Source organism: Neolamprologus multifasciatus, chromosome 18 (genome assembly GCF_963576455.1).
Source record: "Neolamprologus multifasciatus chromosome 18, fNeoMul1.2, whole genome shotgun sequence".
Taxonomy (NCBI): domain Eukaryota; kingdom Metazoa; phylum Chordata; class Actinopteri; order Cichliformes; family Cichlidae; genus Neolamprologus; species Neolamprologus multifasciatus.
Genome location: NC_140456.1, coordinates 28,713,873 through 28,730,075, shown reverse-complemented (window position 1 = coordinate 28,730,075; position 16,203 = coordinate 28,713,873). Strand labels below are relative to the sequence as shown.

Genomic DNA, 16,203 nt, shown 5'->3' with positions numbered 1-16,203 from the left:
AGATCGGACAAAACCAAACAGAAAGGTGTGTATTAAGTCTGTATTAGATCCGTTTATATGTCATCAAGCTGCTTGATGTGAATGTTCTCCTGTCTCCCAGTTTTCAATCCTGCAGAAGTTGGAGCAGAAGGAAAAGGCTACATCTGGAAGGCCAGCAGTCTGGATGACACAGAGGAAGAGGAGCTGTCGCAGTGCCTCTGGGGTAGAGCACCAGTTCATCGTCATGGAACTGGCATTTCCCATGATGCTTCAGCTGAAGTCCCAGCATGCTTGTTTTCGTGTGTTCCCAGGCTTGGTGTTGAACCCAGACCCTGAGAGTGACAGTGAAGACAGCGACACTGATGACCCCGATGACCCGGTGATTCCTTCCCCTGAGATGGACGATGTCAAAGGTGAGAGGGCATGTCTCATTTAGCTAGCCTGCATGTGGAACTATAATACTGCCCCCTACTGGCCCGAAAATGACAACACAAACTGCAAAACGAATAATAATACTAATACATGTTCTTTTTCCTTATGTAGTCTTCCACATGGAGGTGCTCGGGACCCTGCAGAGAGGTTTGGAGGAGAACATCAGCTGTGACAACCTCGTACTTGAGATCAACTCTCTAAAGTAAGGGGGAACTGACTCACACCTGTGTTGCTCATCTTTGCAGTGATTGTTGCTTAGTTTGACATTTCCCACTCCCCCTTCAACCCCCCCTTTTCCAGGTATGCCTACAATATCAGTCTGAAAGAGGTGATGCAGATTTTAACCCGAGTGGTACTGGAGTACCCTTTCCAGCAGCAGGGCCCACATCTCACCCCTTCACAATACGTTACTCTGCTTCTGCCGGTGAATAAGATACAAATCTATTACTTTTAATATGACAAAACAGAAGCTCAGAAAACCCCCAAAAAACTCTTAATTATTTTCCATTTCTTTTTTTCTTCTTTTTTCTTTGTGCTGCTGTCAGCTATTGAAGAAATGGGCGCCAGTGTTTAAGAATTATGTGAAGAGAGCACAGGACCATCTAGACTGCCTGTCTGCCTTTGAGGAACACTTCCTGGAGCAGGAGAGCCACTGGGCTGCTATGGTCAAGGTCAGGAGCAATGAGCACTGATACGTGCAAAACTGCATTGTTAAAATTAATGGTTTGAATTGTTTGCTGTGTCTTTATCCAGCCTGTTAGGATGAGGATGAATATGCTGCTTTGTTTGTAACTCAGGTCCTCATGAATATGTACGAGCTGGAAATCTTGGAGGAGGAAATGATACTGCGCTGGTTCTCTCAGGGAGCCACCAGTGACAAAAGCAGACAGCTCCGCAAAAACCAAGGGGTAAGTACAGTGTGAACTACAGGAGACAGCGCAGAGCAGCAACAAAGTTTAAGCTCAGTATTCACGTTATGAACAAGTTTAGTGTAAATGTATGTATATGTAAAGAAAGGAATTACAGTACTGTGCAAATGTACAGTCGAGCTACCCCCCAATTTTTTATATTGTCTTTCCAAGAGGCCCAGACATTCCTGTAATATTTTAATTCTCCAGGCTTTCTGAAACTCTTTCAGTTTTTCTTCAGACATTGGCTGCTTTTTCACTCACTTGTAGTCCAGTCCTTGTAACTGATCTTTTTCAGAGGAATCCGTTTTGTCTGTTAAGCCACTTAACACCAACCTATGACCTGTGAAGGCATCTAACTATAAACCAGTGCTGTTTAAACATAGCAGACCAAAGAACCAATTTTAAATTTATATATATATATCCTGCAAAGATGTGACTGAGAGAACCTTTAGTTGATCCATCTACTGTTCATGAAGCCTCATAAGAAACTGTCAGTAGAAAAGTGGCTGTCAAGAAGCCACTCTTAAGGAAGTGAAACAGGGAGACAAGGCTGAGGTTTGCCAAATTACACAAGAAGTGCTCTGAAAATTATTGGTGACAGATCTTATAGACTGATGAATGCAAATTTGAAACTTTCTGGTTCACGTTGTTGACAGTATGTATGGAGGTCAAGAGAGAGGTACAACAGTGTCTGCAGCCATCTGTATTACAGTGTGGAGGCTCATTCGTGGTTTGGAGATGCATTGCTCCCAGTGGTGTTGGGGATCTTGTCAAAATTGGTACTCTCAGATTTTGATTTCTAATACAGTAGCATCTGATTGGCAACAACTTAATCTTTCACCATGATAATGATCTCAAATACACTACCAAAGCATTAAAAACACAACTGCGACAATTGTGTATCCACACCTGGATACAAAAACATGTAGTGAAACACTATCATTATGATGGACTGGCCTCCCCAGAGCCCAGATCTAACATTATTGAAGCAGTGTGGGATCATCTTGATAGAAAACAGAACAAAGGGTGCTGTATGTATGTTTGAGAAAACAGCCTATAAACTGATATATATATTCCTTCCTCATTTACTCACACCTGAGCCTGAGTATAGTTTTACATTCACGGACTCTGCAGCAGTTTCATGGTTTCTAACAACAATTTATCTCCAACAGCTGCAGAAATTCATCAAGTGGTTGGAAGAGGCTGAGGAGTCTTCAGATGAGGATGGAGAGTAATGACGAGCAGTTTAACCCTGGAGAACCCATGGGGTCAAATTTGACCCTTGTTTTACCCTTCTCCATCTAGTTACCATCTGGACCTGCTCTATGCAGCTGAAGTGGACATATTTTAATCACATTATGCCACGGCGTCTAAAGGCTGGTGTGAATGTCAATATCCAAATAAAGGACCTGTGGTCTGCTTGGAATAAAAGTTTTAACAGACAACTGTGTCATTTTTTATTTATTTAATGAAACTGATTGTTCACTTTAAAAACAGAACAGAAGGAAAGTATCCAAGAGGTAGGAGATTGTAGTATAATAAGATTTCAAGCCTCCCTGTCTCACCTGTCAACATTTGACAAAAATGAAACATTTCATTAATTCTCTGGGCAGATTCAGAGAACGCTTTTCTTTATGCGAACATGCTTCCTTCCATCTTGGCTACTCTATGCAAGGATGTAGGAGGTGCATGGAAGGATACACCTCTTTACTTTTGACCATAAGCTGTATTAAAGATACTTGAAGCCTCTTTATGGTGGAGGTGGAATGATTTCATGGTCAGCAGAGGACAGAGTTTGCATAAGGAATGCACCAACAGTAAAAGTAAAGCATAAACTGCAATCATTACAAATAACAGCTTGAATGTACAGTGTGTGTGTTAACAACCCAAGAGTAAAATTACACTTCATGAAATGTCACAAAAAACAAAACAAAAAGCAAAAAATAAAAAAAAATAAAAAAATCACAGTAGCGCACAGGTTTCAGCCTGCCTGTAACAAACCAAACCAGTCGAACTCCTCTTTAAGCATGTTTACATGCTTCTGAACTGAATCTTTATCTAATTAACTTAGAGAACACTTATTACAATTTTCATTTAGCAGATCTGAAGTATTCAGCTCAGTACGGTGGCTGAGAGGGACAAAATACTTCAAAATGCATTTTAAAATGCAGAACTATTATGAATTTGGCTTCTTTTGTTTTACTGATGTTACATTTACAGTTTTGTTTATGTGTATTAAGAAAAGTTTAATTCGCACCAGTGTTTCTAATTTTTCACCCCGATGGTCATGATTGGAAATCCCTAAGCTTGCCTTGGAACATGACAGGAAACTGCCCGTGAGCGTTGTAACTACTCAAAATATGCAAGAGAATTATGTCAGCACTGATAGTTTGTTAAAGAATCTATGAAAGAACACCAAAGGCATTGAAAAGGCTGTGACACAACTTTAGCAACCGGTAAAACCCGCACCAAACCCATCATCTTCTGCCCTAATTTGATCGTTCGTCTCGCTTATCCATCAAGCTACGAATGACACAGGCCAGAACTACAGTTCCAGTTATCCCAGTAAAGGCAGACAGCACCTTCCACATGGTGGCTGACGACCTGTGGCTGTCCAAAAAGCTATTGTGGTCAGTGGGCACTAGGATGTATTTGCGGCCACCCCTCGGGGCCTGTAGCCTCATCACCTGGCCTCGCTCCAGCACCACCTCGCCGAACCCCGTCATGGTGGTCCCCACGTGCAGCATTTCCTCCGTCTCCTCCTTCGACACCGGTTTCTCCCCACCCACGGTTTGCAGCAATGCGTTCACAAGGTCCTCCTCAGCATTTCTCATTTTGTAATAAACCCTTTTCAGAAAGCAGCCGGAGGCCTCTAAAGGGTTGTGCACCTTCACACTTGCATCAGAGATGTAGGCGTCTTGGCTGATCAGACTGAAGGGCACAGAGTTGTTGCTCTCTTTTTTAGACCCTATCCGGGAGTTCCTGTAAGAGAATGCGTTCTCAGTAGAGCAGAAGATTAATAAACAGACATTTGTGGTGTATTATTTAGTGGTATTCACCATTTCGCAGCACTGGGGTCCCAGTATTTCCAATGCTCCACTGTAACAATCTTCTGAATTACACCGTAGCATCGTGGGATGAACTGGCTGGTCAGAGGCTCCCCATCTGCCTGGACCTGACCTTAAACCAGATATGTAGGAAATCATTAGTCTTCGTGAAACTATCTCTCCAGGACTGAGCTCATTCAGTGTGTTGACATATTTCTACCTTCAACAGCAACATACTGGAGCCGTCTGTGGGGAGCGGCATTCAGCACCCTGACCAAATCTTCATCTGGTCTGAAAACAGGGATTTCCTAAAAATGGAGAAGATTGACTTGAATGATAAAGGCCAGACTGTATGTAAGGTTTACAGCAGACATGTCGCTTGCCTTTAGCGCTTTCAACTCTCTCTCCTTCTCTTTGCACAGGTGATAAAACAGGCCGGAGAAGGCAAAGCTGGACCCGATACCAATCAGAACCAGAGGGTTCACGGGAAGGTCGCTCATATCTGTAGCTGTGAGGAGAAATCACACACAGCTGAGTGGAAAGTTAACAGGATCCAGTGAACCAGTGACGAGCAGTGTCACTGTTGCACCTGGCAACCCCGACCTTAACGAAACGGGTCCAGGAAGTTATTTCCGGGTTGTAAAGTTCGTTAACACAGAAAAAATAAACAGCACGTACAGAACCACCTGTCAAAACCTCTGAAAATGTTCGGTGACTTTGGTTTTAAAACCCCTTTAAAGCCCCACTGCGAGATATCATTTTATCAGCATCTTTACTGCTACAGGATTACTCCATAGAGTTCAGTTTAGTGCTGGTTGACTGTCATGTCTCTCTCTTATGACGTCTCTGCCTTTGCAGTGTACCTATAAACATCTTGTAATGCTGCACTGTCATTACATAAAATTGCGAAAAAGTAACACAAAGCTTACCTGTTAAAACTACCAAGTAAAAGAGCCACACTTTAAAAGAAAACAGAAAACAAAAGCCGTCAGTTACTTCGTCTACACTTCCGTTTTTACCGGGTTACGTCACGTTTAATTAACCAATAGAATGTGAGCGGATTTTTTTGCAATCATGCCGTTTGACCGCTTCGTGGCAGCACGACATATGTGGTTAGTTTATTAGGCTAAAAAAAAAAAAAAACCCAAAAAACTTTAAATATAGAAAATCAAAGGATTGGTATGCTTGGTATAAACTTACCAATCAGGTAAATTTCATTTGACCAGATTCCATTAAATTTAACGTTTTTCAAACCTTCGTGGAAAATGTACATGTAATCATATTAGTTAAACTCAGCATTGCTCTTTCTGGGGTCAAAAAACCTTGCAGTGTTATAGCTGTACACAGATACATGTAACAGCTTCACCTCTGACTGAAAGGTTTATTATATAGTTTTTATTTACTTATTACTTATGCACTTTTTGAGAATTTGTACTGTTGCTTGTATGATTTATATTTTGTTCTATGTCGTTATTGTTGAGAGCTTTGAAAAAAAGAAAATCAGATGCACCTATCAAAGCTCTCCTGTGTCATTAAAACTACATTTTGCTATTCACAGTTGTACAAGTGCTCATTAACATCAGCCAAACACATAGCAGCAACCCAATGGATTTAGGTGTGCAGACATGGTTAAGATCACCTGCTGAAGTTGATACCAAGCATCAGAGTGGGGAGGAAAGGTGTTTTAAGTACTGGAAAAAGACCCTCAGTGGAGAATGGCCAGACTGCTTTGAGTTGAGAAGAAGGAAATAGTAACTCAAATAACCACTTGTAACCAACCAAGGAACAGAGGTGGGACGTAATGAATTACAAATACTTACCGGTCTTAAGTGCAGTTTTCAGGTATCTGTACTTGGGTAGTGTTTTTTCTGATTACTTGTTTCAAGTGTAATTTCAAATGTTATAATTCTATGTGCAACATAGAAATCAACAAACATCAGAAAACACATAAACTGTGTGTGGTTTGTCTCAGTGTGTTGCTAGCTGTATTTCGCAGGGAGAGAAAAGACAGAAAACTAACTTCACTCAGAGATGGAGAAAGATAAGAAAAGGGGGCAGGAGAGGAAGAGGAGAGGTTAGATTTAAAGATAAGGACTGATCAGTGGTGTTTGATTAACTGGAAAATTTAAGCTAAGCTTACATAAGTAAGGCACTAAATAAGCTCTAAGTCCTCATGTTTATAAATCAAGATTGGGTCTGTTTTTTATGTTGTGAAACCTGCTGCAAAACAAACTAAGGTAGACTGATGTGTTATCTAAAGGCTGCATGAAAATCCTCAGGAGGTTAGTGCAGTATAAACAGGTTAGTTTGCTGTACTGTGATGGGTTTAAAGTAAAGAACAGAGTTAAGTTACATGAACTGTAGCAGAGATTCATATAGATTTTAGCTGATGACGCTTAGATTCTGTCTTCATACCAACTTTATATGTTCTAAAAAAAACCAACATAAACGGTGTACTGTCACTGTAGAAGATGGAAATCAGCCAGGACAACACATGAAGCATCTGCTCACATCTGGCTGAATTAAGTTGTGTACATGCACAGAGAGCGGTAGGTCAGCTCATCAGAGCCTGTAAACTAAGAAAATCTACTGGAGCTCTCAGTAAAAATTATTGTGACATATGATTCTTTTCCCACACTGAGCCATAACAACCGATTTTAAGGTTCCCCACCTGACCTTTATTAGTCCCACACGTGGGAAATTTGTTTTGTCACAGCAGGAAGTGGACAGTGCAAAAGTTATGAAGCAAAAATTAGAATACAATAAAAATAAATACAGTACACAACTGTACAGAATAGAATAAAATAAAATACTATATACAGTAGAATAAAATAGAATAAAATATACAATAAGATAAAAATAGAATACAAATGCTATATACAACTGAGTAAAAATACAACGATGCCAGAAAAGATTATTGCACATTAGTGTTATTGCACATTTGTGGATGTGTGTGTTTGATCAGTTGGAGTCTTTGTTGTACAGTCTGACAGCAGTGGGGAGGAAAGACCTGCGAAATCTCTCCGTCCCACACTGTGGGTGCTGCAGTCTCCCACTGAAGGAGCTGTTCAGTCAGAGTCTCCTGCATGGGGTGGGAGATGTTGTCCAACAGGGATAACAGTTTAGCCGCCATTCTCCTGTCACTCACCACCTCCACTGGGTCCAGAGGGCATCCTAGAACAGAGCTGATAAAGCCCTCTTTAACCCCTGACTGTACACACTTTTCTGTTTATAGGCAAAGTCACCCTCTAAAATGATCCATCCATCTTCTTCCGCTTTATCCGGGGGCGGGTCGTGGGGGCAGCAGCCTAAGCAGAGAAGCCCAGACCTCCCTCTCCCCAGCCACCTCCTCCAGCTTATCCGGGGGAACACAAGGCGTTCCCAGGCCAGCCGAGAGATATAATCTCTCCAGCGTGTCCTGGGTCCGCCCCGTCCCGGTGGGACATGAAGACAGAATGTCTGTACTTTTACCAAGTATGAGGTATGAAGAAAAGCATCTCTGAACACACTTGTTGAACCATGAAGCCGATGAGGTACAGCAGCAGAAGACCACATCGGGCACCACTCAGGAAACGGAGGCTGCAGTTCACATGGGATTGGAAAAATGTTGCCTGATGACATTTGGATGGTAGGGTCAGAATTTCATGGGGGTGAAAAGTAAACAACACGAAAAGGCAGATCCATCCTGCTTTGAATCAGTGGTTTAGGCTGCTGGTCGTGGTGCAATGGTGTGAGAGATATTTTCTTGGCACACTTTGGGCCCCTAATTACCAAGAGAGCACACAGCCTACCTGAGTATTGTTGCTGGTCATGTTCATCTCTTTCTTACCACAGTGTTCCCATCTTCTGATAGGTAAGATAAATAGGATAACACACCATATCACATGATCTCAAGCTGGTTTCTTGAACATGACAGCGGCTCCACAGTCACTAGATCTCAATCCAATCGAGCATCTTTGGGATGTGGTGGAACAGGAGATTCAGATTATACACAGCTGATAAATCTGCAGGAATTGTGTGATTGATTCTGTCATGTAAATATGGACCAGATGTGTAATCAAGGAAAAGGAGAAAGAAGAGGGAGGTCCTTTTCCATCGGGCTGATAGAAGTTTAGAAAAAATCAAAGGGCGGTGGTAGGCAATGAGTCAAGACTAGCAAATAACATCATTTATTTACAATAAGACAATCCCAGGGGATTTTAAAAAACTAAAAACTAAACCCAGGCTACAAGTCCCACTTATATATCACATGCACAGGTGCAGGTGCAGCAGTCTTGAAAAAGATGCCCTAGCACCAACCATCACAGAAATCACTTTTTTCATCGGTTATAGCTTGCTGGGAAAGGCCTTACTGGGTCCAACTCCCTTGCCATGCAGAATACACACACAGAATAAAACATTAAAACTACCCCCCACCCCAACAAATGAGAAGAAGAAGAAGAATCCTTGTATTGTCATTATGTTTTTATGTTTGAAGCTTGTTCAATCTTTTTTCTATTAAGAATTAAGGCAGTTCTGAAGGCAAAATGCAGTTCAATCTAGTGCTAGTAAGGTGTACCTAATAAAGTGTCCAATTAGTACTGATAATAATTCTACTATATAGTGACATTAACTCAAATCTGTTGATGGATAATGAAATGCCCATAATTAGTCATGTAAAGTCAGGTTTATTTATATGACCAAATACTGATGGACACAGAGTCTGTCAGTGGGTTTTACAGACTTGCAGCAGGACTAGGAGAGGTCAAGATTATCAACAGACACGAAATAAGACAATTTTGACTTTGTGGATAACAGCTTGGACCTACTTGTTTTGGGTTCAAATCAAACATAAAGACAAAAATCCCCTTTAACTGCAAATTCAAAATGTACAACTTGTTCGCGTGCATCCCACTACTTTTACTGGATTTTTATCAGTTACATTTGCTGTAAAAGCCCTGCTGTGTTTTTTTCATGCCTTGTTCTCTGAGAAGACAGCTTGTCCTTCACACAACTTCAAATGTTTACTACTGCTTGTTGTGGTGGTGTTATACTGATTAATGCTGCCAATCTCAATGATACAGTCATGCCTGGTGATTTACAGACATGAGCCATGATGGATTTGGGAAGCTGAAACACTGTACCTCTTCTCATTACTGGTTGCATATTCATAAACGTCGTAGAAAAATGAATAAAGTTTGTGTTTGGTCACTATGTCTGTGTAAGTTCTCAGTCATCCAGAGCATGCTTATATAAGCAGGTTGGAAAGAAAAGCAACCTGACTTTTTTAAGTTTCTTGGAGACGTTTGACCTCTCATCTCAGAAGCTTCTTCAGTTCTAGGACAAAAGTCCCAGATTTTAACCCTGGTGGAAGTTGTCCCTTAATAGGGTCGTTGCCCCACTGATGATCACGTGCCTCATCACATGAGCCAAGGTGTGAAAGAGGGTGTGGGTCATTATCAGCAGAGGTTTGGGGTGAAACCTTTGTGAGACCTTGCCTCACCCTACCATGTGATCCATTGAGATCAACTGATGTAAGATATGAGTGGGCATTAAGGCGCCTGGGAAGGGATCTCAAACCTGGATTGTAAGTGGCAGAGAGTTGGTGTCGTAAGCCACTCCGTCTATTCAAAGATGGTCGTTCACAGTGAACATAGATGGCTTCTTTCTGTGTTTGTGTTGGTTAATCTGGTAGAAACAGCCCGCCCAAGCTGATCCAACCACTGTTCAGCATGGTTAAGGTCATTAACATCCTCCCCACTCCCAAATTCTGGAAGTAGTCTCTGATAAACCCCAGTCTGTGGGGGCGAGCATTTTCATCTTGAAGGATAGAGTTCAGACACAGACAGTGGAGATGTGGGATTGCTGCTAGTTGCAGAATCTCGTTTTCGATAATTCTCTGGATTTAGATTGCCTCCAATGATGACAAGCTTTGTTTGTGACAAGTCTGCACTTTATCATTGTATCCATCAGAAAAGCATTCTCCACGTCTTCTCCACACTTTCACCCTACGGTTCTAACACCATAGGCAGAATCTGGCCCATCAGGTTCCAGTGCTCATGTTGTCGACACCTGATGGGCCTATGAGACCGGAGATTGTCTGGATAGAGAGCCATATCATCCTGCAAACCTTGACTGCAAATCTATAGACAGCTGCCTAAAATTCCCAAGGGCTGACAGGGTGAGGAAACTTCTTGTGGTGACTTTTTCTTGGGATGCCCACTTTGCAGCCTGTATCTGTCACCCCCTGTTGGCCTTCAGTTTAAAGAAGGCTCTAGGCCAGGTTTCCAATTTCTGTCCTCGAGAGCTACTGTCTGGCAGCTTTCAGATGCATCCTTGTTCCAACAAACCTGTATCAAATGAATGGCTTCTTACCAGGCCTTTACCAAACTTGATGGCACACTGAAGAGATAATTCAGCCATTTGATTCAGCTGTGTTCGAGTTGGGCTGTTGCTAAAAGCTGCAGCGCAGTAGCTCTCAAGGACTGGAGTTGGAGACCCCTGCTCTAGGCTCTATCCAGATCAGTTAAATGTGGCACCCACTGTCCACTATAGCAGGGTCCATTTTCACAGATGCTGCTAATCAGCAGTGTTGGGAAGGTTACTTTTAAAATGTATTCCATTACAGAATACAGAATACATGCCCCAAAATGTATTCTGTAACGTATTCCGTTAAGTTACTCAATGAGAGTAACGTATTCTGAATACTTTGGATTACTTAATATATTATCATGCTGTTTACAACTACATGAATGTACTATTGCTGTGATTTATTACTGTTACTGAAGGTCCGCGGCTCCGAACCGTAGTAAAGGGACCTCTGACTAATACGTTGGGTTCTGTGTCGGGCTCGTAGCCGAAAACTAGCTTTACTTTGTTGTCTGGGTCAACTTTGCTAGCGAGAGACAGAGAGAGGCGTTGAAAGGCTGCTCCAACGGAACTTATTGTTTTTGGAGGAAAACACGAACACGGTGTACAGTCGAGTCTTAATAGCTTACTTACAACTGGGCTCGTCAGGCACTCTTCTTGGCTGCAGTGGTTATTATTATATTTACATGCTTCCAGCTCCCATTTTTGCTCGATGACAGCTCGTACTTTTCCTTTTTCTCCCTCCCTTGCTCACAGACACATAACGGGTATGCCAGTCCATTCTCCCTGCAGCACGGACTACACTGCCTATGATGCTACATTCTTTAGAGCTATACCTGTAGCATTCTGCCTGTTAACTTAGCACAACAAAAACAAAAAGGCTTCTCTCACCCAGGAAACACAGAGAGAGAGCATCACCACGTAACCATGGCAACCGTAACGCTGCCACCTGGAACAACAGAACGTAGCTGTCAAACAAAAACCCAAACAGGCCTGACCCGCGACAACATGAAACACGGAAGTACCGCCGTGTAATCCATTTATTTAAACAAAGTAACTGTATTCTAAATACCACCTTTTTAAACGGTAACTGTAACGGACTACAGTTGCTCATATTTTGTATTTTAAATACGTAACGGCGGTACATGTATTCCGTTACTCCCCAACACTGCTAATCAGACACCTGAAGGTCAGCACCTGGGGTACCAGAACCAGAAGTGAGACAGTAGAATAAGCTGTTTGGCATTAGCACTGAAAATATGTCAAGTTTTTCATGGGCACAAACCATATATTCAACTCTGCTGCTCAACTCAAATGCATTTTCCTTACAAATCTGCAACAATTTAAGAGGAAATAAACAGGCTTTGCAGTGGTATAAGATTTATTGCCAAGAAGCGTTGTTACAACAAAGAAAGAATCAACCAAACAAACACAAGTTTCCTTACTGCTGTGCTAAGTTTATTAACTGTCTATTCTGTGTTCTGGGTGGGAAAAGTCACTCTTGTTCTCTCTTGGTCATGTTCTTTTCTAACCTGTCAATGATCTCAGATTTATCTTGTGTTTCCTGGAGAGGGCCAGGTCACCTGTCTGCAGCAGATAAGCCTCTGACTGTGCTTCATTCACACTCCGATCCACAAATGAATTATCAGCCAAAGAGCCAGCTTCCTTTTTCTCCACTTTTGCATAATGCTAATTACAACACTACATCCTCTTTTGGTAAACAACATTTGTCTCTGAATACACACCTGTTTTAAATGCACACTCATACTTTCTCATGCCATTTGTTTCTCACATTCCTGCATTGTGACCAGACTATTTGTCGGTTAATGAAAAGAGAACTGAAAATGTGTCTCGTCGAGACAGAAGTATTTTCTCTGCATTCAGTTTCACAGACATAGAGAGAGGGAGAGAGCAGTGCAGAAAAAGCTAGAGGAAAGAGAGCAAGGAGAGGCGAGAGATGACATACAGCAGAAGAATTTCTTCATTTAAAGCTTCTTTTGTATCTTTATTTGTGTACTTAATACTCATCCTGATTCAGGTGTTGCTTCCTCTTCAGTATTTCTGTCCTTGACTGCCCACTGAAAGCAGAAAAATGGTATTCGTCTCGCAGTAGTGACGTCAATTTTCACATTGTTGGAACACCAATCAAACAGATGTAGTGGCACCGCCGCACCGCTCTCATGGCAGCAGTGGGCACAGATAACTGATTAAGTTACGAAACTGGATGAAAACTGTGAGCCTGAACTGCTTTGGCTCTGTGGGAATGAAGACGTTTAAAAAAAGGAATGGTGCAGTCCAGTCAAAATAAAAAGTCAGACATAATCTCGCCTTTGGCTAATGATTAGTTGCAGTTCTTATTTAAAGAGCAGAAAGTATTCCAGAATTCTGCTATCTTACTTTCATATCACTAAATCCTCTAATATTTGTTTTAAAGTTGCACACACCCTTTGGCTTTTCCTTTCACTGGAAAGTGAGAACTGGTAGAAGACACACTGTTTCATGGCAGCCGGTGTGGTTGTTTATTTCCTGCTGTTACTATTTATAATATTTCTGCTTAAAATAACCAGAAATTATGTGATATCAGTTTTGTAGTGATAAAAATTCCCAGTCATGCAAGAGCTCTGCAAAGCTGTTGTATGTCTTGGTGATGCTTTCAGTTGCATGCTGATGTCAGTGTTGCTCACAATGCCCTTGTTAGGCCTTCAGCTGGATTTTTGATGGATGTAGCTTTGAAACTTTCAGAATTCATTAGTCAAAACAAGATTATTACAGACTTCTCAATGAGCACAGTGGCCTCTATCATCTGTTAATGGAGGAAGTTAGGAGTCACCAGGTCTCTTCCTAGAGCTGGCCGTCGAGCCAATCTGAGTGATTGGAGAGAAGGACCTTCGTCAGGGAAGTGACCAAGAACTTGATGGTCTCTCTGACAGAGCTTCAGCATTGTTCTCTGGACAGAGGAACACCTTCCAGAAGGTCGACCAAGGACGACCATGGTACAGTGGCCAGACAGAAGTCACCGCTCAGTAAAAGGCACATAACAGTCTACCTGAGGTTGTCAAAAGGCACCTGAAGGACTCTCAAACCATGAGAAACAAAATAACCGGTCTAATAAAACAAAGATCAAACTCTTTGACCTTAATGAAAACAAATCTGAAGCAATGTGTAAAAAACTGTCCTTCGTTTTTTACACATTGCTTCAGTGGCTTGTACAGACACTTTTAGCAGAAATAACATGACTCTCACATCATGATGAAGGAAATTTGGCCCACTTCTCGGCTTCAGTTTGCAGAATTTTACAGGATTTGATTTATACACAGCTCTCCAAGCATTTTAGTCAGATTGAGGTCTGGTCTTTGACTATAGCCATTGCAACACCTTGATTGTTTTCTCTTTCAGCCAGTCTCTTGTAGACTTGCTGCTGTGCTTGAGATCTTTGTCATGTTTCATGATCCAATTTCAGCCAAGCTTTAGCTCTTGTGCAGATGTCCTCACATTTGACTCTAGAATACTTGAGTTGATGAGTTGATGGTCAGCTCAAGAACTGCAAGGTTCCCTCAAGGTCAATCATCACCTTTCCACCACTGTGCTATCTTTTTAGAGAGATGAGACTTTGTCCTGGCAACCATCCCAAACAAGCCACACTCTTTCAGTCTTTTTGTAATTGTGCTGTCATGAAATTTAACATTTAAGCTGCTAACTGAGGCCTAGAGTGTGGGGCGATCGTGGCTTGGATTGGGATTGGGAGTTCGCCTTGTAATCGGAAGGTTGCCGGTTTGAGCCTCGGCTTGGACAGTCTCAGTCGTTGTGTCCTTGGGCAAGACACTTTCACACACCAGTGTGTGAATGGGGGATGACTGAATGTGTAAAGCGCTTTGAGGTCCTTAGGGACTAGTAAAACACTATACAAATACAGGACATTTACCATTTAGAGAGTCTGAGATGGAGCTCTTGGGTTTTTTGACATTTTTCTGACTTTGGTGTGAATTTGCTGTGAGGTTCTTGGGTAGATTAACAGCTGTCTGTTTTCACATGTGAATACTCTGTTCACTGTAGAATTAGAGACTTTAGATTGTTTGGAAGTGGCTTTATAATCCTTCCGAGGTTGCTTCTCTGGGATTATTGCTAACGTTTTTCTTCCTTGGCACTGTGTTAACATACACCTGAATGCTCCCGATCAACTAATTGCCAAAACTTCTTTCATAGAGGTGCTCACACTTTCTGATGATTAATTAATAAAGTTCCTTCATACTGCACTCATAAACAGATTTACATTGCTTTTAGTTTCCCTGCTGCCAATCATAATTTCAACCTAATGACTCTGGTGTATCTTTATAATTACCATCACTGACTGTGTTAAAAATTCAAGGCGTTAACTGACAGCTTAAGTCTGTATTAAATGAACCTCACAGGCTGCTTGTGAGGAGTTATGTTTCAGCTTGTGTGTTAAAGCCAGCAGTTTACATAGCAATTATCTGCAGTAAGCAACTCCCATTTTAATTTGGAGCAGTTGTTGCTTTCATGGCAGCAAATGAGGATTCTGATTGTCATCATATTTCACCCTGACATCACGTTTAGGTTTTGCACAAGATGCTGTTGGACTGCTTGATAGCACAAACCTGTACGATGTCTCTTATTTTACTGTGAGCCAACAAAAAGAAACAGAGAATCGGGGCTTATGACAAAAGGTGCTTTTAATTTGCAAGACAATAGCAACGAAAGACGACTGCTGTCAGCATGTTTAGGAAAGTGGCAAAATGACTGCTCTAATGAAACCACTTGTCACTACGATGAGAGAGGTATTAATAATTCATCACATTTCTGACAAATGAGCTATCTGAAAAGCTTTCTGTTTAGCAACATGACTGTACACGTAGCCCAAACCTGATAAACACCAAAGGTTCAAAATCAAAAAAGCTTTCTATCGTCTCTAAAATTCCACAGGCCTTACCTATCAGAACTCAAAAGCCCCAAAATGTTGCTTTTCTTCCAGAGGAAGGTTATTCTGGCATCAATCAAAGCTTTCATAAGCCTTTGTGAGTCACCTCCTGATAGTAAAACCAGACAAGTAAAGGACACACTAAAAAACACAGTAAAGCATGTGGTGCCACTGGAAGAGTCTGCACATTTAAAGTAAGGCCTTGGTCTGGGTTTTAATACCAGCAGTGAGTATTCTTCGTGTTTTCAGTCTGCACCGTTTATCTGCAATCCTTTGAGGACATTCAATACAACATGCTGTAATCACATTCACATGCATATGAGCTCTATTCTTTGACTGTTTACTGAATCTTATATAGGAACAGTGTGCCGGCTATGACAGGCTTCATTTCCAGGAACTAACAAAATAATTTTTATGTGTGTAAATAAAGAGGTCATGTGAATTTCTTTATGCTCTTCTGTTTGTTTTTTTAAGAAAACATGCATGGATGGTTCTAAAATGACCTATGATAAAGCGGTGACAGTGCAGAATTGCCCCTTCCACTCACCCC

General features: G+C 41.6%; 2 protein-coding genes across 3 annotated transcripts in view; one reads left to right on the top strand and one right to left on the bottom strand.

The window, feature by feature from the left end:
• Window positions 1-2,753, top strand: part of eif2b5 (eukaryotic translation initiation factor 2B, subunit 5 epsilon) — a 5,724-nt gene extending 2,971 nt beyond the window's left edge. Inside the window, exons 9-16 of the mRNA XM_085141692.1 lie at window positions 1-25; window positions 101-202; window positions 291-392; window positions 523-613; window positions 712-835; window positions 957-1,082; window positions 1,209-1,319; window positions 2,495-2,753. The exon at window positions 1-25 is cut by the window's left edge and continues 117 nt beyond it. Coding sequence (XP_084997818.1) covers window positions 1-25; window positions 101-202; window positions 291-392; window positions 523-613; window positions 712-835; window positions 957-1,082; window positions 1,209-1,319; window positions 2,495-2,557 — 744 coding nt within the window. The 3' untranslated portion in view covers window positions 2,558-2,753. The remainder of the gene's footprint in view (window positions 26-100; window positions 203-290; window positions 393-522; window positions 614-711; window positions 836-956; window positions 1,083-1,208; window positions 1,320-2,494) is intronic.
• Window positions 2,754-2,965: 212 nt separating this feature from the next.
• Window positions 2,966-5,418, bottom strand: mul3 (mitochondrial E3 ubiquitin protein ligase 3). Of its 2 annotated transcripts, none has more exons than XM_085141693.1 (5): window positions 5,299-5,418; window positions 4,753-4,877; window positions 4,590-4,677; window positions 4,382-4,502; window positions 2,966-4,304 (listed from the first exon to the last, which is right to left on the bottom strand). In XM_085141693.1, exons 2-5 carry the CDS (start codon window positions 4,867-4,869, stop codon window positions 3,812-3,814), a joined length of 819 nt encoding a protein of 272 aa, XP_084997819.1. In that variant the 5' UTR covers window positions 4,870-4,877; window positions 5,299-5,418; the 3' UTR covers window positions 2,966-3,811. The 2 variants fall into 2 exon arrangements, with proteins under 2 accessions (XP_084997819.1, XP_084997820.1); XM_085141694.1 differs by lacking the exon at window positions 5,299-5,418 and adding an exon at window positions 5,048-5,273.
• Between the last annotated feature and the right edge of the window lie 10,785 nt (window positions 5,419-16,203).

What these genes read in the sequence shown, in the direction of transcription:
- mul3 (XM_085141693.1), bottom strand. Translation starts at nt 4,869, where the DNA reads ATGAGCGACCTTCCCGTGAACCCTCTGGTTCTGATTGGTATCGGGTCC. An exon ending in GAGAGTTGAAAGCGCTAAAG is followed by an intron (nt 4,678 to 4,752) that starts GCAAGCGACATG and finishes CTCCATTTTTAG; the next exon opens with GAAATCCCTGTTTTCAGACC. An exon ending in GACCCCAGTGCTGCGAAATG is followed by an intron (nt 4,305 to 4,381) that starts GTGAATACCACT and finishes ATTCTCTTACAG; the next exon opens with GAACTCCCGGATAGGGTCTA.